Below are 23393 nucleotides of genomic sequence, written 5' to 3'. Positions count from 1 at the left end.
CAGTCACAGTCACGCGCCGCCATGTCCCGCACCGCGACGGCCACCGCGACCGCCGCCGACGCCCTCCCGCCCACCGCCCGCGCCGTCGCCCTCCTCCTCGCCTCCACCCCGACCGTGCACGACGCCCACCCCGCCGTCCTCCACCAGCTCCTCGAGTTCGCGAACCGCTACACCGCCCAGGTCCTCTCCGACGCGCTCATCTACGCAGAGCACGCGGCCCGCCCGAACAAGATCGAGCACGACGACGTCGTCCTCGCAGTCCAGGCCCGCGTCGGCTGGGAGTTCGCAGGCCGCGTCCCAAAAGAGGTACGCCCACGCGCCCCCGCCGCGCCCCCGTCTGCGCACGCTGATTCCGGCGCTCGCTCGCTCGCACGCACGCAGTACACGCTCTCGCTCGCAACGCAGACCAACGCCCAGCCCCTCCCCGCCGTCCCAGAGACCTTCGGCCTCCGCCTCCCCCCGCCCGCCGAGTGCCTCACCGCCGTCGACTTCGCCCTCGCCCCGAACGCCCCCCCGCCCGCCCCGCAGCTCTTCGACGAGGAGATCGAGGAGATCGAGGAGCCCGCCTCCGCCTCCGACGCCGACGCCGACGCCGACGACGGCGGCGACGACGATGAGGACGAGGACGAGGACGAGGATATGGAGCCCGCTACTATCCCCGCGCCGCCCGTGGCCCCGCTCGCTCCCGTCCCGCCGCCCGTGAACCCCATCAGCGCGGTCCATACCCCGTCCGACGTCGACGTGCACATGCACATGCACATGCCCGTGGCTGGCGGCATCGGCGGCGTCGCGCGCGAGGTCGAGGAGGGCAGCGACGAGGAGGACGGGCTCTTCGCCGGCGGGGACGACGACGACGAGGATGACAACGACGATGACGACGACGAAGAGAGCGCCGATGAGATGGTGCTCGAGGTCTCTGCCGCCGCCGCCGCCGCGCCACCCGCGCAGAACGGCGTCAAGCGCAAGCTCGTGGAGGAGGACGACTATGATTAGCCCCGCGTCCAGTGTATAATAGCTTAGAAGTTGTGTGTATCGGTGATGTGGGCGCGCGGATGTATTCTGCGATGGTCCCATTGAAAGAGAAAGAATAGAAAGACAAAATGCTACGAGCTCCACCATCCTCCACCACGCCGCGCGAACAGCACCCAAGCCCAGGCCACGCGCCGCCGTCGCTCAGAGCGCGCCGACGACGAAGAGCTGCACCGCGAGCGCGAACAGCACGACGAACACCGCCATCAGGAGCACGAAGTACATCCCCCACGCTGCGCAACCGCAACCGCAACGCGTCAGCGAGCGCCCGCGCACATGAGAGGAGGAGGAGACGCGAGGCGGCAGGACAGGGACGGCACGCACCGCTGTCGCCGAGCGTCTCGGGCACGGCGATCATCCGCACGGTGTTGTCCGCGCTGCCCGAGACGAGCAGCCGCGAGGACGGGCTGAAGCGGAGCGTCGTCGACGGAAACTCGTGCGCTTTGAGGATCGAGAGGAGCGGCTGTGCGGGCGCGGTCGCGGTCGCGTTCGCGGGGGGGCGTCAGCAAGTGAGAGGCGGTGCGATGGAGAGAGGGCGCGCGCGACTGACCGTGAGCGTCTGCGCGTCCAGCAGCCCGATCGTAAAATCCGACGACCCATACGCAAGCCACCTCCCGTTCGCGCTACACCGCCCGCCCCAGCCATCCAGCCCTCAGCACGCACACTAGGAACAGCGCCGCGCGCACGCACCTAACATCGAACGACGTGACGCCCTTATCCCCGACCTTCTTCACCTTATCCACCGCCCACGCCCCCGCGTCCCACTTGACGACGTACGCGCGCCGCGGCGCCGCCTTGGCGCCCCGCGCGCCCTTGCCGCGCGCCGGCGCGGTGTTGACGACCGTGTAGAACGCGCGCGCGTCCTGCGGGTTGAACCTTGCCGTGCCGCGTGCGCTTAGCCGGTGTGCCCGCGAGGGGAAGAGGAAGGGGAAGAGGGGGGAGGGCGTACCGGGCGGCGCGGAAGGCGCTCTGGGGCTCGCCGCCGGGGAGCTTCGGCCGCTCGACGGTGCGGAGGTGCTTGAGCGGCGCCGCGGGCGCGCCCTTGTCTGTGCCCTTGCCCTTGCCCTTCGACGCACGTGTTTGTTTTTCGGACTCGTCGTCGTCGCCAGGCGGGAGCGCGTAGATCTGGAGGTTGGCCGTCGTCGCGACGATGACCTGCAGAGGGGTCAGCCGGTGTGCGTGCTGGCGAGGTAGAGGGGCGCACGGAGGTGGGAGAGAAGGCGACGTCGTAGATCTCGTCCTTTTCGAGGCGGGTGCCGATCGGGGCCAGGGACGGGAGGCCGAGCACGGTGAGCTGCGCGCGGGGACACGATCGTGAGCGTGAGCACGAGGCACGAGGACGGAGCCGACGACGCCGGGTGGAAGAGGGGGGCTCACGTCGTGTGTGCCGGCGACGGCGACGTAGCGGCCGTCCGGGGAGACCGTCGTCACCCGCTATGTGTGCGATCGAATCAGCATGCGTTTCTGCGCGTGTGGGGGGGAGAGCAGACGGACGGACGGACGGACCTGGTAGTCTTCCGGGTCGTCCGACTTGAGGGTGCCCAGCGCGGTGAGGGGCTTGATCCTGCGCGCGAGAGCGCGGGAAGGCACAGAGCAGAACGGCGCGCGGGATCGGTCGTGGGGGCGACGGGAGGAGAAGAGAAGGGGGGGGGGTTAGGACGGGGATTCGTGTGTGTGCGCGCGTGTGTTAGGGAGGGAGAGGGAGGGACACGCACTGGGTGCCGCCGACGGCGTACAGACGGCAGTTCTGGTTCTGGCCGCTCTCCATCTTCTCCGGGGTGCTGTTGATGCCGCACACGAGGATGCGCGTCTGCAGCGCGGTCGGTCGGGCATTTGGTCGTCAGGTTCGCGTGCGTGCGAGGCACGAGGGGAAGGGGAGGGGGTGCGCACCGAAGGGTCGACGGCCATGCTCATCGGGGCGTCCTCGCCTGCGTCGAGCTCGAGCTCGTCTGCGAGCTTCATGGAGAGGAACTCATCGACGCGGTACAGCCTCTGTCGCGATGGCCACGGCGGCGTCTGTGAGCGAACGCGGGGAGGGGCAGCGAGGATGCACGCACGAGCTTGTTCTTGATGCCGCTCTTGGAGGAGCCGCCGCCGCCGCCGAGGAGGAGCTCGGAGGGGGAGAGGAAGGCGGCGGAGTAGACGGGGAAGGCGGGGACGGCGTGCGCTACGTGTCGAGCCCGCATGCGAGCAGTCGTTCGGGGTGATACAGCGCAGTGTCTGCGGTAATGCTGCTTTATGGCCCGTGGGAACGTGGCCGAAGCCGCGATCGCCTGGCTGCACCCCCCCGTCCGTCCCTTACTTATATCCTCCCATCCACCTCCCCGTGCCGCACACGGCGCCGTACAGCGCCAGCATTCGCTACTCTACACCCGCGCACTCGCTACTCTACACCCGCGCACTCGCCTAAGCCCGCCCACAATGCCGCCCTCGATACAGGGCATCGACGTCGAATGGCCAGAGCTCTCCCGCGCGACCGCAGCAGGCATCGCCGTCGCCGTCGCCGGCAACGTCCTCATCAGCCTCGCACTCAACCTCCAGAAGCTCGCCCACCGCCGCCTCGAGCGCGAGCGCGCCGCACGCGCGGGGGCGGGGGCGGAGTTCGGAGCGCACGCCGCGCGCATTCAGGAAGAGCGGGGGGACGGCGACGGCGAGGCGTCCGAGACGGATCTGCTCGTCCCGATCCGCGCGGCCTCGCCGTCGCCGTCGCTCTCGAGCACCGAGTACCCTGCGCCGCGGACGTACGGCGCGATCGTCGAGGAGGTCCCGCTCGGCCCGCGGCGGAACGCACAGATGGTAGCGAGCGCCGCAGGTAAGAAGGGGAAGGGGCGGGCCCGGCGCGCGTTCGGCGCGGTGTTGCGGTGGGAGACGGACGCGGTGGGCGCGGGGCAGAAGGGGCGGCGCATGAGCGCTGCGCGGGGGAGGAAGGGCGTGCGGGGGCGCGGGGATGAGGGGAACGAGGGAAGCGAGTCTGATTATCTCAAGTCGAAGCTGTGGTGCGTCCGCTGGCCTCTCAATCCGCTGCGATGCCGATGTTGAGTGCGCGTGCGCGCGCAGGTGGGCCGGGTTCTTGCTCATGAACGTCGGCGAGCTGGGGAACTTCATCTCGTACGCGTTCGCGCCCGCGTCGATCGTCGCGCCCCTAGGCACGGTGCGTCCTCCGCATGCGATGCATCGACCGTTGACAGTGACCCTGCGCCCGCGGCGCGCGCGCGCGCCCCCAGTTTGCGCTCATCGCGAACTGCCTCTTCGCCCCGCTGCTCCTGGGCGAGCGCTTCCGCCGCGTAAGTCCCCCGTCCCGTCGTGCCCGCGCGCGAGTCGGCTCACGCCAGACCAACCGTCGTCGCGCGCGATCAGCGCGATCTGCTGGGCATCCTGCTCGCGATCGTCGGCGCCGTGACCGTCGTGCTCTCGTCTAACCCGTCCGACACGCGCCTCCCGCCCGCGGCGCTCCTCGCGGCCGTCCAGCAGCGCATCTTCGTCGCGTACTCCGTCGCGTACCTCGTCGGCGCCGTCGTCCTCGCCGGCCTGTCGGAGCGCGGCGAGTGGGTCCTCGTGGACATCGGGCTCTGCGCGCTCTTCGGTGCGTTCGCGTTTGCTTTTCGCTTTCTGTTCAGACGAGGACTTACGTTTCGCGCGCGCGCGACAGGCGGGTTCACGGTGCTCGCGACGAAGGGCGTGTCGACGCTGCTTACGATGGAGTACATGGATGTGTTCGCAGAGTGGATCACGTATCCTATACTAGCGGTGCGCCCTCCTCCTCCCGCTCCTCGCTCGTCTCTCGACAGGTCGCGCTGAGAGAACGCACGCAACTCAGATCTTGATCGGCACCGGCATCGGCCAGATTAAATACCTGAACCGCGCGCTGATGCGCTACGACAGCAAGGTGCGTCCCTGCGCGCGGTCGGTCGGTCGGTCGGGGCTGATACGAGCGCGCGCGCGCGCACATAGGTGGTGATCCCGATCCAGTTCGTGCTGTTCAACCTGTCGGCGATCCTGGGCTCGGCGATCCTCTACGGGGACTTCCGGCGTGCGAAGTTCCACCAGTTCGTGACGTTCCTGTACGGGTGCGGGGCGACGTTCGCGGGGGTGTGGATCATCGCGTGGGCGCCGTCTGCGCCGGGGGAGGGGGGCGAGGAGGCGGCCGGTGACGCGGGCGTGGGGCCGGAGGGGCCACGGAGGGGGGACCGGGGGGAGGCCGCGGCGGTGGCGGGCAGGGCGGGGGTGGTGCCTGTGCTTAGGCCGAGGCCGAGCTCGCTGAGCCTCGTGGGTGTTTCGCCCGCACAGGTGCGTTGTGTGTGCGCTCCTCTTCACAAAGACGATATTGAATGTGTGGGCTGGAAACAGCGACTGTTGCTGGTGCGGACGCCCCCGCAGTCGCCGGCGGCTTCGTGGCAGGACGTGGAGCGTGGCACGCCGGTGGGGACGCCGGACTCGGCGGGGCGGCGGCGGGCGCCGAGCGTGTTCGCGGGGGCTGGGTTGCGGACAGGCACGGGCGGCGGGGAGCGGTCGTGAGGCCCGGTGGCGGTGGACGTGGCGGTGGACGTGGTGCCAGTGTAGAGTAGCCTAGTTGGGACGCCCGGCGACGTATGGATCTAAGTACAGTAAGCCAGCAATGGGCCGGTCTGCGGACTGTGTGTGGGAGCGGGTGAACAACAGGATGACGTACGGCGAGGGCGGTGACGTCAGGGCCAGGTCTCCAAAACAGCGGGCGGTCCGTCGCCAGTCCAAACGCCCGCGTCCCTTGTCGGCCATACCCAGCAGCCCGCTCTCCGTCCCCACGTCTGCCACACGCATACACACACACACTCCCACCGCCGTCCCCCTCGCCCCCCAGCTCCTTCGCCATGCCTCCAGGCGCCGTCGTCGACGCGTTCAAGAGTGCCTTCTTTCCTCTTATCGCTCATCCGCGATTTACAAACTCACCCGTCGGTTCTCTTCCAGATCTCATCAGACATGGCAAGGGCCATAATCACAAGGACACAGAGCTGTCCCCCCCTCCTCCTCCGACCACCACCGCCGCAAACCCTCCTCCCGATAAGTCTTCCCACCACCGCGCTCAGCACCAGGCACAGCCCCGCCATGAGCACCGGCACCAGCAGCAGCAGCAGCAGCAGCAGCCGGAGCCTGCAGCCGCTCCACAACCGCCCTCGTCCCAATCACAGGCAAAGTCCCAGCAATACGCCCGCGAGGTCGAACAGATCGTCCAGGAAGAGCGCGAGGCGAAGGACAAGATCCCGCAATACAAGGGCCTCGAGCGCTTCCAGCTCGTCGTCAAGATGGGAGAGTGCGTCTGTCCGCCTTCTTTTCTACATAGATCCCGTGGATCTCACGCCCCGATGGCCCCTATCTAGCGGCGCGTTTTCGAACGTGTACAAGGCCCTCGACCTCGCTTCGGGCAAGAAAGTCGCAGGTGCGTCCGTTTTGGGAAGGTCTTCTCGCGTGTCGCCCTCCTCACGCGGCCCCGTCTCGCCCCCGCAGTCAAGGTCGTCCGCAAGTATGAGCTCACCACGACCCAGGTCAGTGTCCTCTCCCGCGCGCCCGCCCCGCCTCTCTCTCTCTCTCTCGCTTTCCTTCCCTCCTCTGACCTCAGCCTCGCCATGCCGCCCGTTGATATCGCGTGCTCGTCCGCCCTCGCAAGGCCGACGACAAGCACCTAAACCCCCGGTTTAAGAAGAAACCGCGCGTCACAGAGGTGCAGTTCGCCTCTCGTCCCCGTCCCGTCCCTTTTCTCTTCGTTTCCACATCTCGACCGTTGTCTCGCCCATCGTGTCTCTGACCCTCGCTTCTCGTTCCGCAGCGCGCAAATATCCTCAAAGGTAACGTCGCCTCCGTTCTTGCTCAGCTCGTCGCCTGACCAGGTACACGCGCGCGCTCGCTTGTCCGCCCGTCCAGAGGTCCAGATCATGCGGACGACGAGCCACCCCTCGGTCGTCAAGCTCCTGTCGTTCTCAGAGTCGCAAGAACATTATTTCTTGGTCCTGGAATGTGAGGCATCCCCTTGCCGTCCCCGCTTCTCCCTGTTGATCCCCGCAATCAGTGCTGGAGGGCGGCGAACTGTTCCATCAGATCGTCAAGCTCACGTACTTTAGCGAGAACCTCGCGAGACATGTCATCCTCCAGGTCGCGCACGGGATCAGATATCTGCACGAAGAGCGCGGTGTCGTTCATCGGTACGTCATTTTGTGGTGCGCACGGAGGCTGCGGTGACGCTCATTCTCGCTGCAGGGACATCAAACCCGAAAACTTGCTCTTCGAGCGCATACCCATCATTCCCTCCAAGCACCCCGTGCAACGGCAGTACGACGAGGACAAAGAGGACGAAGGCGAATTCATACCCGGCGTCGGAGGTGGCGGTATCGGGCGCGTCAAGATCGCCGATTTCGGTCTGTCCAAAGTCGTATGGAACGAAGAGACCATGACGCCCTGCGGAACGGTCGGTTACACCGCGCCTGAGATCGTCAAGGACGAGCGGTACTCGAAGAGCGTCGACATGTGGGCGATGGGATGCGTGTTGTACACGCTTCTGTGCGGCTTCCCGCCGTTCTACGACGAGAGCATCAACGTCCTCACGGAAAAGGTCGCTCGAGGGTACTACACGTTTTTGAGCCCTTGGTGGGATGATATCAGCTCGTCGGGTAAGTGCTTTTCATATGGTAACTTGGAAGCCCTTGTCGATTCCCTTGTGCAGCCAAAGACCTCATCACGCATCTGCTCTGCATCGATCCCGCTCAACGATACACCATCGACGAGTTCCTCGCTCATCCCTGGTGCAATGCTGCTCCGGCCCCTCCTCCCCCGCCCACGCCCAGGATTGTGGAAATGCCCATAGACTCCCCGTTGTTGTACTCTGCCCGCGGCGGGCGCGACGGTCGCTCTCCGGGTCTCGCGACGCTGAAGGAAGCGTTCGATATCACGTATGCCGTGCATCGGATGGAGGAAGAGGGCGCGCGGCGGCGCGCATACAAGGGCCGCGGCGGTGCCGGCATGGCGGGGCTCCTCGGCGGACTGAACGAGGACGACGAGGACGAGGACGATGACCACGTGGAGGGCACGGCGGTCGAGCGGTCGAAGGAGATCTATGACGGGCGCGCGGGTCAGCGGGACGCGCCGAGGCGGTCGAATCGCGCTGGGTTTGAGCTCAAGCTCGACGGCGCGACTTTGCTCGGGCGCAGGCACAAGCGTGGGGTGGACGGCGAGAGCTCGCTCGCGCGGCATGCCGCCGTCCTAGACCCGAACACGATCGATGCGCCGCAGAGCCCGATGCACTTGTGATGCCCGCCGTCGATCGCTGCTGAACCCCACCTCACCCGCACGTCCGTTCCAGTTTCTCCTCCGCTCCTTCCTCCCAACGCGGGGTTTCTTTTTTACGCGCACGACGTGATGCGCGCCCCGCTCCGCTTTCTCCGTTCGAACACACGCCTAGCACACATAATGCCGCTGTATCAATGCCGCCCGCTGCCCCCCCGTCTTGTCTTGTCTTTGCGCCCCGCCTGTACCAACGACCCGCGACCGATCTCGTATTTTACATTCAACGACGTCGTCCTGCGCATCCATCCATACATCCATACGTTCATCCATACGTCCATACATATACACAAACCTGTTCCATCTGATTGATGTGTTTGTTCTTTGATCATTATTCCCCCGCCTCCCCCTCCCATGTGCACATTGTTCAATCCATTACATGCGTGTATTTTTTTTTCCCTGTCTGCGTCTTTCACTTTGACGTTGCAGATGCTTGTGTGCGCCGTGCGGCGCGTTTTAAGTTGTTTTTTTTCGGCTCGGTCGGGTTCCCTCGGGCTCGAGGAGCGCATGTACGTGGTTTACTGGTTACTGTGCGAATAGATAGTGCTGTGATGTTTGGGTGTGGGTGGGTGTAGGGATGTGCAGGGATACTGTAGGGATGTGTAGGGATGTGTAGGGATGTGTGATCGACGGTGGCGATCGGTTTCGTGATGTCTCGGAGAGGAAGTATTCAAGTTTGCAAGATAGCCATCTTAGTGAGGTCTTAGAGGGTCTTAGTGCCGTCGTGTAGCATCTTGTTCCTTGGTGTCGCCGGAGCGTCTCGGAGCCGTGATCCGCGCGAGCCCATGCGGCCGCTGCGTCACCACCACACACCACCACCACTACCCCCACCCCCGCGCCCAAACGCACCTGGTCCGTGCGCCCCGCCCCCCCATATATAACCCCGCCCCCCTCCATCATATCTCCTCATACTTACCTTGACGGCATGAGCTCCTTCACGGACCCGAGTTCGTGGGCCACGGGAGCCTCCCATAGCACGGCGACCCTGTCCGCAGGGGGCACCTGTGGTTTGTGTGTGCCTCGGTGCATGCACTGTCTATATATTTGGCTGGTCCCGCTTTGGCCACTCTGGCTGGGCGGGCCTCTTTATTTTTGATGCGGCGGAGGGCTGACCCTAACCTTAGCATGAGTGTTGTGTGAGATTGGGCGGGTTGGGGCTGGGGTTGGGGTTGGGGGGTTTTTTTTTTGATAGGGTTTTGGTTCCCACGGTCATCCTATGAAAATTATAAGCATTGTCGAGGCAGAGATCTAACTGTTCGATGTTTCTTTCATGTTTGAGGGTATATCTGGGTATATTCTGAGATTACACAGCCGTCCGGGCACCACCTGGCACCATTTGTACATTCCGCAATCTCATGGCAGATAGCTGTTTTAATTCCCAAGGCCCTCTCCGAGGGCCGCCTCGCTATTGAGAGCTTCTTGAAAGGCCTTGTGCAAAGTTGCAAACTGTCACTCTGGAACACAGAGAGAACCTGCGGTCCTGCGTGCGTTGAGAAAAGTGTTCGAGGATATATCTGGGTATATGTCCTGAGATAGGCTGTTGTACGAAGTGTCAAACACAAATTGTTTGCGTCTTATGTCCGTACGGAGTATTTGGAGATCAAATGGGAAGACAAGTCGACTACGGTAGTGCTACGGTAAGCATCCGATCATACGTGCAGCCTTGCATCTCCTCGCATGTTGTCCTGGCATCGATCACGTCCATGATGCGTCGGTCGACATGGCAAGGACGACGATCAAGGATGGGTCATGATCCCTGTCGGTCTGAACAAGCGACAGCCGCAATCGCGTGCATTATTGAGAAACGGCGACAGGGCAGCGCAGCGAAAGACGTTCGATGCGAATGCGAGTTGATGGGATTGATAACACAGCGACAAAGAGCCTACCGGCAGAAAAAAATACAAGCACGACCGCCTCTCCACAGCCTCGTACAGCTCGTACGGGTACTCGAGCACGGGCCCCCTGAGGTGAGTACTATCGGATGGCCTCGAGCGTCTCCATCGATGTGACGCTGTTGCCGCGGATGACCTAGAGAGATAGATGCGCGGCGGCGGCAGGGGGCAGCATCAGCAGGGGGCGGGACACGGGCGGGAAAGAAGGGGCAGGGGGGGGACGCACGACGGTGCCGATGGGGTGCTTTTGTGCGGGGGTGGTCTCCTCGAACGCGTCGTCGATGACGAGGTTGAGGAAAAGATCGTAGCCGCGCAGGGTGCCGCTGACCTTGCGGCCGCCCTGGAGGTGGACGAAGAGCCTCTTGTCCATGAACTACAGCGGTTGTGGGTGGGATGAGCGCCGGGGCAGACGCTGTCGGACGGGAGAGCGCACCTTTTTGAGCTCTGGCTGGGATGCTTTCGACATGGCTGGCTGTTGGGGGCGATGAGGCTGCGGATGTTGGGCTCTGCGGCGGCGCCACCCGGAGTGATTGCAGCTGTTTGGTATCCCCGTGTGGCTGGCCTCAACTCCTCTCGGCGGTGCTGTAAATACTTATATCGTCCTCGGTCCTCTTCCTCGCACTCCATCCTCAACCTGCACACACCTCTCGTTCGCAGCCGTCGAACGGACACCGCTCTGCCTCGCTCCTGCAGGCCCCGAACGCCCGAATCTACCTTGGTATGTACGGGCCCTCTCCATCCCTGCGCACGGCACCAAGTTTACGTCCCACATGCATAAATGTGCAGCCCCAGCACCGCGCGATACCGTGCCCGAGCTCTCATCCTCCCACATGGCCTCCCTGTCCTCCCGCCCGCCCCAGCTCGCCCCAGACCCCCTCAGCACACGCGCGTCGGATTGGGGCCGCGCAGACGGGGGCTCTGCGTTCCGCGGGCTCGGCCGACACGCACGGGGCGCACGGGGCGGCGAACGGGGCAGAGGGGGGCGTGCGGGCAGCAGGGTCGGTGGGGGCACTGCATATTCCGGTGGACTCGGCGGAAGGAGGGACCCCTCTGACACCGCCCTCGGCCCAGCAGATTCGCCCCATCGTGTCAAGACCGAGACATCGTCCCCTGCGGCTCCTGGCACGCCCGCGTCCACCGTCAAGAGCACGTCTGCGGTGACACCATCGTCCATGTCGGCCAAGGACCTCCCTGCGAAGCCCAAGCCTGCGTCTCGGCGTGCTTCTTTACAGCCAGCTGCGCGCAAGCTCCCCTCGCTCACCATCGAGCCTGCCTCCCCCACCGCAAACTCGTTCAACCCACCCTCCTCCACGGCGACGAGCCCCTCGCCACGTGCATCAGGCCGCCGCAAGCGCTCCCATCAGCCAAAGTCCTCGACCTCCGTGCCCAAGCCACGCTTATCGGTAGACCCACCGCCGCCCACGACGCGTGCGCAGAAACCCAAGGCGTTCTCGGGCCCTTCCTCTCCGCGCAGCTCCAAAGATGCCCCGCCCCACCTATCGGCCGACCCTGCCGTGGCCACGTTCGACATCAAGTCGCATATAGACAGCTTGGTGGAGCGCGCGCGCGCGATCGCGATGGAGAACAGGCCCACGACGCCGGGCAGCCACCTCGATTGGGCGGGGGACGACGACGACACGTTGCCCGACTTGGACGACTGGGGCATCACGTCCACAGCGGCCTCCTCCGGCACGCTGCCGACGAGCGCGAGCGACGCGGGGAAGCTGGAGCTCATGTCTCCTATCCTCGACGACTCGCTGAAGCAGCTGCCGATTCCGGACGAGAGGGCCAAGTCGCCCGTCGTGGAGGCGGCGAGGTTGTCCCCGAATCTCTTGCCTGCTGCTATCCCCGGGCCCAGGGGCAATGGTCGCCTTGGTGCCAGTGGTCCGAATGGCGTCTCGAGGCCCAACAGTGGACGACTGTCTCCGGTCCCCCGCTCTCCCAATCTGGACAACGGTCGCTCGACGAAGCCTCCCGCACTCTCGACGGCCAAACTCTCTCCACGCCTGCCTCTGCATCCCTCCCTTCCCCCGAAGCCCGTGAGCCCGTTCAACTCTGCGGGACCCAAGTCTCCGCGTCGAAACGGGCCGAGTGCACTTCATCCATCTACCATTCCCCCCAATGGGCCTTCCACGCATCATCTGTTACCACCCAAACCTACCGTACCGCCCCCCACAACTTCTTCTCCACCTCGCAGAACCGCACCTACTGACGCAGGGCTCGCCGATTCTATCCACGCACCCACCGTCCACGTGGAACCGAAGGCGGAACCCCCTCAGCCTTCTTCGGACCCCGTTCCCCACGCCGACGCCGCACGGCCAGGGCTCGAGGCGTCCATCCACGCGCCCAAATCGGTAGCCTCTGAGCCCGCCATCAGCAGCCTCGCGTCCACCTCACCCCCGCCCGCGTTCAACCCAGCGCACGGCCGGTCGCGCACGCTGGAGCGGCAGCTCCACGCGGGGGGCGTCGCCCGGGTGTCGCAGTCGGGTGCGTCCACGCCCAGCCAGGGCGGACCGCAGCACGCGCGCACGCAGTCTTCGCCGCCGACGGCGCTGGGCGTGCGACACGCGCGACACGGCAGCCGGCCGGTCATATCGGGCGACGCCATCTCTAGGATCGTCAGGACCCTCGGTGGCGGCCCTGCGCCGAAGCGAGACCCGCCCGTCAGCATCGCCTCCGCCGCTGTTGTATCTGACTAAGACGAGTACGAGTACGAGTACGATCTATGTTCCGCATCTATGTCTGTTTTTTTTTTCTGTTTGTCTGACTGTTTGTTTGACTGTTTGCTCCCCCTGCCGGAGGATTGCTACCCTCGCGGCCGTGTATAGTTGTGCGTATGCTTCGACACACATCCTACGATCGCGATTTGTCGTGGTGACATCTGGTTACTACTGTCTTGTTCCGGTTCAATACCCTTACTGGTCTTGTTCTCGCCCGCTTCTCAAACTTCGTCACTAGCTAATCATCGCTCTCTCTCTTTCTCTCTATCTATCTAATGTCCCCTGACTGGCTTGGAACGTGGATGTACTATTTATTGTAGCAGACCGGCTGATGCAAAACTCACATCGCTCCCCCTAACGAAGTTAAATGGAATGTTTTGTACTTGGGCGACTCATAACCAAGTATATGCGCGTGCCTCATCCGGAACTAAAGTAGGAGAGTTCGAGTCCTAGTGATTTGATGGGCTTCGAGCGGCTGGAGAGGTTGGAGACGACGCCCAGGCTGATCAGGAGATTCTTGAGACGGCCTTCCCACATCAATGCAACGTCCTGCGGCGAGCATGATCGACGGACGGACGGACGGATGATATGATATGATCAATCGGGTCTCAGGCGTGCAAGGAGAAGGGCGACGTACGTTGGAGGTCGATGCGCGCGCTTTGACGACGCCCGTGATCTCTTCGGCGGACCAAGGCGCGTCCGCGGCGGGCTCGGGGGAGGCCAGGGCGGGCGCGGCGGGGTCGCTGTCCTGGGACTTTGACTTTGAGCGGCGGAGCCACCACTCGGCGCCCATCGTCCACTCGCTCTCGTAGCTGTAGACGTTGAAGTCGAAGCGGGAGCAGAGGGAGAGGTCGCGCGAGACGCGCGCGGCGTACGCGCCGGACATGTGGCCCATCATGGGGTTGAAGAGGGCCGTGATCGTGGTGGGCGGCTGCGAGGGGGATGCGGGCGGGGGCGGGGGTGGGGTGGGCGAGAGTGGGGATTCTGGGGGGAGCTGGAAGGAGGGCGGCGTCGCGTCGGGGAAGGTCGTGAAGCGGATGCCGGTGGAGACTGCGCAGGATGAGGGTTTGTGATTCGATTGGAGTACGGGAGGAGGGAGGGGACGGGACTTGCCTCCTGCGCTTCTCTCCTTCGCGCTGAAGTACACCTCCGCGCCGACCGATATGCGCCCCTTAAGCCCGCCCTCCATCGCGTCCTCCTCGTCGATCCGCTTGTCGCGCGCGCGCTCGCTCTCCTCAGCGCTGTCCGCGGGCGCGCCGAGCCTGCCGAAGTTATGCAGCACGCGCACGCCGAGCATGCTGTCCTCGGCGCTGTACGTGTACTCGGTGCACCAGCGGCCGGTGTCGTGCTGGAGGTTGAGCATGACGTTGCTCGGCGACGCGCCGCCGCGGCTGAAGCGCGACTGCGTGAGGTCCGCGCGCGGGTCGGAGATGGCGGCGACGAGCGCCTGGAGCGTGGGCGAGAGCCGTGTCGAGGCGAGCGCGTCGAGGCGGCCGGTTGGGATGTACACGCGGCCGTAGAGCAGGTAGTCTGGTGGGCGGGCGGGCGGGCGGGCAGGCGCGTACCCGTCAGCGAGGGCGGGGCATGCGCGCGCGCGAGCGTGGGCACGCACTCACCACGGGTGTCAACGGGCTCTCCGGCCAAGAACTCCTCCTCCTTGCCCTCAGGCCTGCGCGGCTGGTCGTACACCCTGAAGCGGTCGATGACGTCCTTGAAGCGGACGTCGCCGGAGCCGGTGATGTCGAGGCCGCACGAGGTGAAGATGTAGCCCACGGAGCCGTTAAGGGACGGGAGGGCGTTCATCGAGTACGTCGTCTTGAAGAGCGTGTTCGGGGACTTTGAGATGTGGAAGTGCAGCCCGCGCGGGACGGTGAAGTCGAGGATGGCTGGCGGGCGGCGGTCAGCGGCGCTGGGCGAGACGACGGCGACGACGACGAGGGCGGGCGGGGGGGCTCACCATTGGAGGAGCGGGTGAGGTTGGCGTAGAGGTTGTCTTCGTTCCAGCCGGTGGCCTTGTAGTAGCTCCTCAGGACGAACGTCGCGAACGGATGCATGGCCTCTCTCGAATAACCACTTGTCCGCTTATCCCCACCATTAATTTTGGCCTTGAGTTATCGCCGCTCTGCAGTCACGTGTGGTGCGCACGCGGTCTGGGAGCGTCGGCCCGCCTGTGATGGACGATATCCGTCGAGAAAGAGCGAGGCTAGAGTCTCTGCTTGGTTCGTAGCTCCCCAGGCGAGCGAGCAGCCGTTGCAATCGACGTTACAGCCGCACCTCCAGCCACACAGCGAGACCCCCGCAGCCTGGCGCGCCTCTCAAAAGCGTAAGCCTGTTTTCCCACGATTTAATCATCCAATCCGATCGCATATCGCCGCATCTACGCGCCGCTCATCTCCGCTCATATGATCAAAAAAAACACCCCCTCAGTTTTGCCGAGACCATGCAGTGGCCATGCAAAGTCACATCGTCCCGACTCTCCCACGGGCCACTTTAGGCATGTGCGCCCCACCGCTTGCCACACACTTTGCCCCCCCACCCCCGCGCCGCGACATCCTCCCTCCTGGTCTGTGCGCGCCCCCAGTCCCTCAAATACAGGCCGCGGACATCCAGAATCCTTACCACTCTGGCCTTTTGGCTTAGATCAAGTGTAGTATCTGTTCTTTATAGTATAACCACTATAACGCGGGCACCGCCCGCTACATTGGTTTTCTTATTTTTGCCGCCCTTGTCCGCCGAGCTCTGCTTGCAACTCGACGGCGCGATGACTTTGCCGCTGCACTACTGGCTTATGTCGTCGGGGGATCATTTTTCTTTTCTTTTGCTGTCTTCTTAAAGCTGTTCATCATTGGATGGGCACTTGGAGTAGCAAATGAATTGGATTCTGATCAAGCTTCTTTGCATTGTGTTGGTGGTTCTGTAGTGTAGCAACTTTGTCATGTTATAACCTGATATATGAATTATACTTGACTTGAAACCATTCTGACTTATGCTTGTGATGGAATCTGCAATAGCTTCTACTTTTCTTTATGCAATATCAGAAAATTGCCTTGTGAACTGGAGAGGACAATCATCACTGCCTCTATAGTGCTTAGAAGGTAGAACCAATGGCATAAGTGCTTCAAGGCATGTATCTGTGCATTTGTGTGCATGGAACAAGAAAAGGATGTACAAGTCAGTTCCCTGAGCCCCTTTGAGTAAGACCACACACAGCAAGTGCTTGCAAAGAGCCCTGTAGCCAGAGCACCAAGGCACAGATCACACTAGCAGAAAAGGAGAGCAACACATGACATATCAACCAACAGCTCCCTCATATCACTCGGCACCCAATACCAACAAAGGCTGCAAGGAAATGTATATATATCTTGTGTGAAAAGCAGCAACTAAATAAGGATCATAAAACAAGTCGTGGGCAATGCGTGTGTGTCGCGCTTTATACTTAGATTTAAGTATGCAGGGATGTGTGTGTATGTGTGCGTGCATATGTATGTATCCATGCATGCGTCGATAGGCAGGGATCCGAGCCGGGCAAAGAGGAACTCCAGACACCGCGCGTACTGTGTGCGGCGGTCGGTGCTTGTGAGCAAAAGGGAAAGAGGGAAATAAAGAGAGGAAGAGAAATAAGGGGAGAGAGAGAGGCAGGCCGAAGGAGCGCCAAAGGGGCGAATAAAAGTCTAGGAGCAGGCATTATATACGAGCGGACGAGCCCCTCGCGCAGCAGCTACGAAAGAAGGAGAGGGAGAGGGGTGTAAGAGGCGGTCATCTATATTCCTCGTCGTCGAGTCCGATCAAGTCCAATCCACGAGGCAATCACAGCCGTCCGGTCCGATACCTATACACTGTTGAAGAAAAGAAGAATAAACATCCATATCCGCGTGTGCGTGCGCGCCCGCGATCACACCACGACCCGCACCACGACCGTCCCGCCGCCCTCCAAAAGGCCCGCCTCCCCAAACGCCTCGGGCGCCCGCTCGAGCGGGAGCACGCGCCCCGCGCCGTACGCCTCCCCGCGAATCATCTCCCCCGGCGGGCTCGCGCGCCCGCGCTCGAGCATCCCCACGAGCGCGCCGAGCGCGTCGCGCACGTCGCCGCCCTCAAAGTCCACGTCCGCGACGCACGACACCCACGAGTATCCGACCGTGCGCGGGCGCGCCTTCCGCGGCGCCTTGGCCGCGCCGCGCTTGGCCCCCTTCCCCTCGTGCGAGAGCTGGTCGCAGGACGACGCCGCGGACCCCGGGAGCGAAGCCAGCGCCGCCGGCGAAGACGATCCCGACACGGACCCCGACCCCGACCCCGACGACATCGCGCGCTTCAGCGAGCGCACGCCCGCGCGCCAGTGGTCGTGCGCGGTCGGGATGGCGTGCCCGGAGCTCGCGTCGCCCACGACGGTCGTGAACTGCGCGCGGCCCGCGCCCACGCCCGCATCCGGCGCGCGCCGCGAGAGCATCCTGTGCGCGTGCTCCCACACGTCCTTCCCGCCGACGGTGTCGAGCACGAAATCGAACGCCTCGCCGCGCGCGTCGAGCTGCGCGAGCGTGTCGACCGCGCCGCCGACGCACAGGCCCTCTGCGCCCCATGCCCGCACGCGCCGGTAGAGCTCGTCCAATCGGGCGTTGGGCTCGACGTCTTCGTCGTCGTGCCTGTCGTCGTGGGGCGACAGCATCAGGAGCGGCGTGTCGGACTCGGCGACGTCGACGACGGCGGGCTCGACGTGCACTACGACGCCCACGCCCCGGGCGAGAAGCATGCGAGTCACCATACCTCCGACGCCGTCCTGCCCCCGCAGGATCAGCGCTCTGCTCGCCGGCTGCACGGCGCCCGGCTCCGGGGCTCCACCAAGCGACAGTAAGAACGTTCGTACGGAACGGTAGGCTGGGATGCCAACGACGGGGAGCAGGGCGAGAGACTCGAGGGTGGCAGGTTGTGGAGGGCCGAGGGGAAGGTCCTCGGTGGCGTGTGAGGGGAAGAGGGTCGGAGATGGGAGGTGCGGTTGAGGTACGCGGTGTATACGATGTCGATCCAGAAGCACGAACTCGGCCAGCGCTCCGCACTATACACATGTCAAAAAGCCAAAAATAAATTTCAGCCAGCTCGATCCAAAAAGAAAAAAAAGTCCAGCTCCATGTCGTTTAGAGGGCCCGAAGCCCAGAGAGCCGCCGAGGACACTCCAAAGAGGACAGGACAGGCACACACGATGGCCGTCTATCTACGCACCTTCCTAACGTCCAACAGCCCGACGACCCACTCGCCCTTCTTTGCCACCTCCCCACGCACCTCCCAACCACACTCGACCACACGTCCGACCACGCCTCGCCCGGGAACGAACCCCGTCGCCCGTCCCTCAGCCCCGTCTGCGACCTTTTCCGCAACGATCTGCGCGTCCAGCCCCTCGAGCGCGACCGCGTACACCTGTATCAGCACGTGCGACTCTGGGCAGTAACTCGGCGGCGACAGATGCGACGTCAGCGCCAACGCCGACGCGGACGACGGGTGCAACGACGGGCGCGGAGATGACGCATTTCCCTTGCTCTTCTTCTTTCCTGGATCGTGGGCCAGCGACAGTTCCGACTTGCTCCCGAAACTCGTCCGGAACGGGATGCCTGCGAGCGATGCTCTCCGCGGCGCTGTCGCCCGCCTGAGAAGGCCGCCTCGGGGGAGCGTGCGGGCGACCCCGCGCACGATCTCGACGCTCGCCATCGTCGTCTGCGCTTTGCCGTCGCGCGCGAGGTCTACGCGGCCGCCGCCGAGGGCGCGCCACGGGTTTGCAGGCGTGTATGCTGCACGCGGGAGCGTCAGCGTAGTGTAGCCCGACGTGCTGGGGGACGCGGTTGCGCCGAGGTTGACATCGGTGCCAGGGGCGCTGGTGGCAGAGGACGGAGGAGGGGGAACGGGGAGGGGCGTGGGGAGCGCTACGGTCCGAGACGAGAGGGTGTAGGGCGAGCGCGGGGACGCTGACGAGCCGGCCGCACTACTGCGGAGAATCAAGGAGTTGCTGCGAGATGGTACGCCGTTACGAGAGGCGCCGTGGCGGCCGCTAGGGGTAGTCAGGCTATTGCTGCGCCGCAAGACGGTGGGCGAAGAGGTGGGGTCGGACGCCGTGCGGGCGCGCGATCGCGATCGCGAGGACGAGGCCGGCTGGAGGTGATAGTCTTCGCCCGCCATCGCATCCTCGTCCTCTTCCATGAGGGCCGTCATGAGCACTTTCGTGCGGACCCTGCCCGACTTTGCACGTCCGCGGCGCGGAGGAGGGGGCCGTGGTTGGAAGACGGTGGGCAGGTCGACATAGTTTACCGGGGCGACAGGGAGGGATTGGCGGCGTCTCGACTTGACAGAGGCAGCAGCGGAGGGCGTGACAAGCCAGCGGACCTCCTTTGCCCAGTCCTCGTCTGTGTAAGTGTTGCGGGATGAACGCGGTAGGGGCGCAGGGGCAGAAGCTACGGAGCGGCTCGCCGAGTGGGATGCGCGAGAAGAGGCAGACGAGGAAGGTTTCGAGGAGAGACGAAGGCGTGCCGAGAGAAAGTCGGAAGTGGGTGAGGGGGCGGCGGTGGCAGACGATTTGGAGGCGGCGGCAGAGAGGACGGAATGTGTCTCGTCAGAGGTAGGGGGTGTCGATGAAGACTCGAGAGAAGATGCAGAAGAATCGGACCCGTCGGACACGCGCTGCATGTGTGGATGATGGGACCGTGGGGCCGCGATGGCAGAGTCGGCGAGGAGGGAGAGGTTAGGGGAGCGGGAAGGCGAAGGGAGGGGAGTATAAAACGCGTCGTCGTCGTCGTCGTCGTCGCTGTCGCCTTCGATAACGTGCGCAGCGTTGAGGTCGAGACTTGGGGCCGGGGGTGCGGGGGACGCCGACGATGCGTGGATGACGTTATTGCTCGAGCGGTGGGCTGCCCTGATAAGGTGCGTCTGTGCAGAGAACACACCGATAAGGATGGAAGATGGAAGAGCAGGCGCGAGAACACACCGTCGGTCGGGCTTGCGGAGAGCGTGAGCGTGAGTACTCGCCACTGCTGGCTGGGCTGCGGTCGAAGGCGGTCGGGGCCTGGAGCGGCCCATGTGTGTTGAGTGAGCTGCGTTTGTGTGCATATGTCTGTGAGGGATGGCCGAGGAGCGACTGGAGGAGTGTGGGTTTTGTCATTGCGGGGGCGGCGGGGACGTGCAGCGACGGGGAGGGAGCACTAAAAGGCAAAGCTGCAAGCCTCAACGCGGCCGATGATGTCATCCCAATGGGGCCATGTCAGACCCCCGGCCTGAGCCCCTCTCTTCGGAAAAACAGTGCAGACAAGCAGCGTACTGATACTACGCGACACTCTACACAGCAGCAGCCATCGCTCAACTCATCGTCGTCGCCGCCCAAGCCTCTCAAAAAAGATGCCCGTCATATAGTACACGTCCACGCTCTATTCAGTACACTCGCACCCTACTGCCCGTAGCCCTCCTGCCGCTTGCACGAAAGCCACGCGAACCACATCATCGCCCGCAACTGCAGCACGTCCTCCTTCCACATCATGCTCTGGTTCTGCTCCCGGAATTCTCCCGTCAGCTTCTCGCACCGCGCCACGTTCTCCAGGCTCACAAAGTCCGCCGCGACCTTGATGCAGTCCGCCAAATTACACACCTGCACTCCGTGGTCAGCACAGAGCAAAACGCAAACGGAGCGACACCCACCTGATGAGCACATCCCGCGGGAATAAACACCGCGTCCCCTGGTTTCTGGTACACCCGGTGGCTCCGGATCCCGTACTCCTTGTACAGCTCCCGCAGCATCCTCGAGTCCAAGTAGATCTGCTGTGCGTGGATCGGGTCGTGCTGCATCTGCGTCCCGTTGTATCGCTTCCGCAAAAACCGCCTCAGGTTCTCAGCGTCCTCCGCCCGGAACAGATCCCACGCCGCGACGCCGGGCGTCCCGTCCGGACGCGGCTCGGCGTGCATCATAATGTTGATCGCGTCGGCCATGTCCATGTGCAACCGCGTCGATCCCTTCGATCCCTGCGTCTCGTAAGTCGCCATCGCGTTATACATCTTCGGGCCTGTCACCCGTGTGAATCAATCGCCGCGATCACGGATAAGATAAGTCAAGTCCGCTTACCGAGGTCAGGCGCCACCGTGTTCACTGGGAAGTGCGACGCGATGTTCAGCGCACCGTCCCGCCTGCAGAACGTCGGCATCGGCACCGCTTGAGTAAAGTCTTCGTACAGCTCCGGAAACGCCGCCTTGAAGTCTGTCGACGGCGGCCAGTCCTTCAGCTTCCAGCAATCCGTCCGACCCTCGTACGACCCGAACATCTTGAAGAACTCCCCCACCGTGATCCGCTTGCTCGCGTCGGTCTGGCACTCCACGATCGAGCACGTCTGGGCGCTGTATTTGGAGATGAAGTACTCCGGTGTCCACTTGATCGTGAACTTGGGCAGCAGGCCCGTGATCACGACGGGGACGCCCTGTCGCCAGATCTTCCGGAACGCCTTCTCCGACAGCTCGCCATCAGCGAACGTCTGTGTCGGATATACATGAGGCTCCGTTGGCGAAGGCTCGGCGCCGTTCACCTCAGGGCGTCCCCCAGGATCTGCCGAGACCGCCACAGGAGCAGCAGCGGAGGCTGCGTCCCCTCCGGTCGGTGCCGGCACAGCGGAGGATGATGTTTCGTCCGTTGGTGAACCTCGAGTCGTCACTGCTGCTGCTGCTGCTGCTGCTGCCCCATCCTGCCCCTTCAACGACGGGTCGATCGCGGTATCCGTTGCGGTGGACTCGCCCTCGTCTTCCTCCGGCTCAACCATCGGCGCCTTGATCAAAAGCTCCATCTCGTCGATCACATCTTGGAGCTCAGGCTCGCAGAACCGCGACACGGGCGAGAACTCCTTGGCGACGTGCTCGTTGCGACGCGTGCACGAGAGGAAGAACGGATTGCTGTGCGCGTGCGCCTCTCGCTTCGCCTGCAGGGCTGCGATTTCCGCCTCGTTCGCGCCCGCCCTGTATTCCGTCAGCTCGCGGACTTTTCCAAAACACTCCGCGCACGCTTCGCGCCCGCAGAGGCGGCACATCCACGACGAGGAAAAGATGGACGTCATGCAGGTGTCTGTGAAATTCGCCGAGAGATCAGCCCCGGCAGCTCAGCGACGGACATCGTGACGGTCGTACCGCAGGTAGCGCGGACGTCGCTTTCCCTCGGTCGCCGGATGACTTGCGGAGCGATCAGATGCTCAAACTCCTTTTTGAGAGTGGGAAGAAGCGCGACCGCCACCGTTCGCTGAGAGAACGCTGCGTGAGTCCCATCCACCAGCCGGGCTTAGTTTTAATTTTACCTTTGTTTCCTCTATGTGCGACGGCTCGAGCGAGATGTTCCATCGTGTAGGGAAATTCATTGTGGGCGCATCTGCCTTTTGATTCTCCACAAAACTGACACCAACGATATTTTGATTGTCGTCTTTCAAAAAGAAGCGGATGCCCTGGAAACGGCAGGTGTCACCTGCCCACCGCCGAGTACACGAGACACAGCGAGGGAAGTTTTCAGACTTATACCGGTTCGACATGCAGCGCGCGAACTGCAGTTCTGGGTGCAGTGGACCCCGTGTTTCCGCGTTTTGAGCCCCGCTGTCACTGACTATCCTCATGGCCCCTGAAATGCATCGGTTGTCAGCTCACGAAGCTGATTCCCACTATAATCGGCGCCTAATCTCACCGTCCGCAGCCTTCTGTTTCCCTTTGTCACCCCCCATGGGAGTATACGACACATTGGGCATCAGTTGGGCTGCAGACCCACCATAGTGAGCGAGGATGGCCGTCTGCCATCTCCAACGAACACACGCACCGTTCTGTGCCGCGATCTGAGCGGCCTCGCTGCGCTTTTTCGCATTGTACCCTCTCCTGGAACCGTTGCCTGTAATGGGCGGCCCTGAACTCAGAAGGATCACGTGAAGATGGGGGGGACCTTGACCCACCATTGCCGTCTGTAGCCGACTTCTTCGAGGTCCTCGCCTTCTTCGTCTTAGTCCCTGATTCTTCTCCGTCAGCCTGAGGAGTTGGGCGCTTCTGCGGTGGTGGGGGCTGTGGCTGCTGCATGTACGGTATTGCCATGTGCATCTGAGGCAGCCCCGGGCCTTGCATGGGAGGCTGATGGTACATGTTGTAGGGCATGCCGGGGTGAGGCTGGTAGTACTGCGGTTGCGCATACATCTGAGGCGGCATATGAGCTTCGCCGGCACGTGGAGGGATGCGATGGTCGGCAGGCGGCGGCCATGCTGAGATCACCGTGTAAGGAAGCATTCATACAAGTCAAGAAAAGACCACGCACCTCCCATGTTTTGCGGGGGCTGTGCGCGCTGTTGCTGATAGGCTGCTACCATGGCCGGGTCAGGCCTGAAGTTATTGGGAGGCTGATCGGGTCGAGGCATGGGATAGGTAGCAGGATTACTCGGAGCCACGTCTCCCGATATAGCTGGATAGACGCGTT

At 63.5% G+C, this 23393-nt stretch overlaps 9 protein-coding genes across 9 annotated transcripts; 4 read left to right on the top strand and 5 right to left on the bottom strand.

Annotated features, from left to right (window-relative positions):
* Positions 1-66: 66 nt before the first annotated feature.
* On the top strand, positions 67-498 carry HETIRDRAFT_244038 (uncharacterized protein; the record flags this gene model as incomplete). The annotated part of the gene is made up of 2 exons (XM_009545908.1): positions 67-306; positions 382-498. Coding segments are annotated over 2 exons (357 nt in total), but the record flags the coding sequence as incomplete, so codon positions are not given.
* A 544-nt stretch (positions 499-1042) lies between these two features.
* HETIRDRAFT_473217 (uncharacterized protein) lies at positions 1043-3254 on the bottom strand. Its single transcript, XM_009545907.1, has 11 exons — positions 3087-3254; positions 2920-3021; positions 2745-2839; positions 2536-2593; positions 2407-2463; positions 2234-2323; positions 1979-2184; positions 1720-1905; positions 1580-1652; positions 1354-1492; positions 1043-1262 (listed from the first exon to the last, which is right to left on the bottom strand). Exons 1-11 carry the CDS (start codon positions 3213-3215, stop codon positions 1174-1176), a joined length of 1224 nt encoding a protein of 407 aa, XP_009544202.1. The 5' UTR covers positions 3216-3254; the 3' UTR covers positions 1043-1173.
* A 13-nt stretch (positions 3255-3267) lies between these two features.
* Positions 3268-5643, top strand: HETIRDRAFT_458251 (uncharacterized protein; the record flags this gene model as incomplete). Its single annotated transcript, XM_009545906.1, has 8 exons — positions 3268-4025; positions 4087-4180; positions 4254-4313; positions 4387-4612; positions 4679-4776; positions 4847-4915; positions 4981-5316; positions 5377-5643. 8 exons carry the CDS (start codon positions 3268-3270, stop codon positions 5542-5544), a joined length of 1809 nt encoding a protein of 602 aa, XP_009544201.1. The 3' UTR covers positions 5545-5643.
* A 134-nt stretch (positions 5644-5777) lies between these two features.
* HETIRDRAFT_439243 (uncharacterized protein) lies at positions 5778-8771 on the top strand. The gene is made up of 9 exons (XM_009545905.1): positions 5778-5910; positions 5974-6316; positions 6384-6442; positions 6511-6548; positions 6830-6848; positions 6925-7017; positions 7070-7202; positions 7258-7667; positions 7721-8771. Exons 1-9 carry the CDS (start codon positions 5877-5879, stop codon positions 8302-8304), a joined length of 1713 nt encoding a protein of 570 aa, XP_009544200.1. The 5' UTR covers positions 5778-5876; the 3' UTR covers positions 8305-8771.
* Positions 8772-10311: 1540 nt separating this feature from the next.
* On the bottom strand, positions 10312-10695 carry HETIRDRAFT_47592 (uncharacterized protein; the record flags this gene model as incomplete). Its single annotated transcript, XM_009544920.1, has 3 exons — positions 10312-10365; positions 10456-10602; positions 10663-10695. 3 exons carry the CDS (start codon positions 10693-10695, stop codon positions 10312-10314), a joined length of 234 nt encoding a protein of 77 aa, XP_009543215.1.
* A 155-nt stretch (positions 10696-10850) lies between these two features.
* Positions 10851-13369, top strand: HETIRDRAFT_433327 (uncharacterized protein). The gene is made up of 2 exons (XM_009545904.1): positions 10851-10947; positions 11016-13369. The coding sequence occupies exon 2, from the start codon at positions 11060-11062 to the stop codon at positions 12926-12928; it is 1869 nt and encodes a 622-aa protein (XP_009544199.1). The 5' UTR covers positions 10851-10947; positions 11016-11059; the 3' UTR covers positions 12929-13369.
* Positions 13367-15003, bottom strand: HETIRDRAFT_433326 (uncharacterized protein; the record flags this gene model as incomplete). The annotated part of the gene is made up of 5 exons (XM_009545903.1): positions 13367-13498; positions 13587-13999; positions 14063-14479; positions 14566-14835; positions 14907-15003. The coding sequence occupies 5 exons, from the start codon at positions 15001-15003 to the stop codon at positions 13367-13369; spliced, it is 1329 nt and encodes a 442-aa protein (XP_009544198.1).
* Positions 15004-16841: 1838 nt separating this feature from the next.
* On the bottom strand, positions 16842-20002 carry HETIRDRAFT_416223 (uncharacterized protein; the record flags this gene model as incomplete). Its single annotated transcript, XM_009545902.1, has 2 exons — positions 16842-17996; positions 18161-20002. The coding sequence occupies 2 exons, from the start codon at positions 20000-20002 to the stop codon at positions 16842-16844; spliced, it is 2997 nt and encodes a 998-aa protein (XP_009544197.1).
* Positions 20003-20366: 364 nt separating this feature from the next.
* HETIRDRAFT_312843 (uncharacterized protein) lies at positions 20367-22884 on the bottom strand (the record flags this gene model as incomplete). The annotated part of the gene is made up of 7 exons (XM_009545901.1): positions 20367-20564; positions 20615-20976; positions 21036-22019; positions 22082-22190; positions 22246-22559; positions 22623-22691; positions 22752-22884. The coding sequence occupies 7 exons, from the start codon at positions 22882-22884 to the stop codon at positions 20367-20369; spliced, it is 2169 nt and encodes a 722-aa protein (XP_009544196.1).
* Between the last annotated feature and the right edge of the window lie 509 nt (positions 22885-23393).

The sequence above is a fragment of the Heterobasidion irregulare genome (assembly GCF_000320585.1).
Source record: "Heterobasidion irregulare TC 32-1 unplaced genomic scaffold scaffold_03, whole genome shotgun sequence".
NCBI lineage: Eukaryota > Fungi > Basidiomycota > Agaricomycetes > Russulales > Bondarzewiaceae > Heterobasidion > Heterobasidion irregulare.
This window is presented reverse-complemented; position numbering and strand designations above follow the sequence as displayed.

Bases quoted from the DNA above. Each gene is read 5' to 3' on its own strand.
- HETIRDRAFT_439243 (XM_009545905.1), top strand. From the start codon at position 5,877: ATGCCTCCAGGCGCCGTCGTCGACGCGTTCAAGA. The intron at 5,911-5,973 runs GTGCCTTCTTTC...GTTCTCTTCCAG, and splicing joins CGTCGTCGACGCGTTCAAGA to ATCTCATCAGACATGGCAAG. The intron at 7,018-7,069 runs GTGAGGCATCCC...CCCCGCAATCAG, and splicing joins TTATTTCTTGGTCCTGGAAT to TGCTGGAGGGCGGCGAACTG.
- HETIRDRAFT_473217 (XM_009545907.1), bottom strand. From the start codon at position 3,215: ATGCGGGCTCGACACGTAGCGCACGCCGTCCCCGCCTTCCCCGTCTAC. The intron at 2,185-2,233 runs GTGCGCCCCTCT...ACCCCTCTGCAG, and splicing joins TCGCCTTCTCTCCCACCTCC to GTCATCGTCGCGACGACGGC. The intron at 1,263-1,353 runs GTGCGTGCCGTC...GCGGTTGCGCAG, and splicing joins CGAGACGCTCGGCGACAGCG to CGTGGGGGATGTACTTCGTG.
- HETIRDRAFT_433327 (XM_009545904.1), top strand. From the start codon at position 11,060: ATGGCCTCCCTGTCCTCCCGCCCGCCCCAGCTCGCCCCAGACCCCCTC.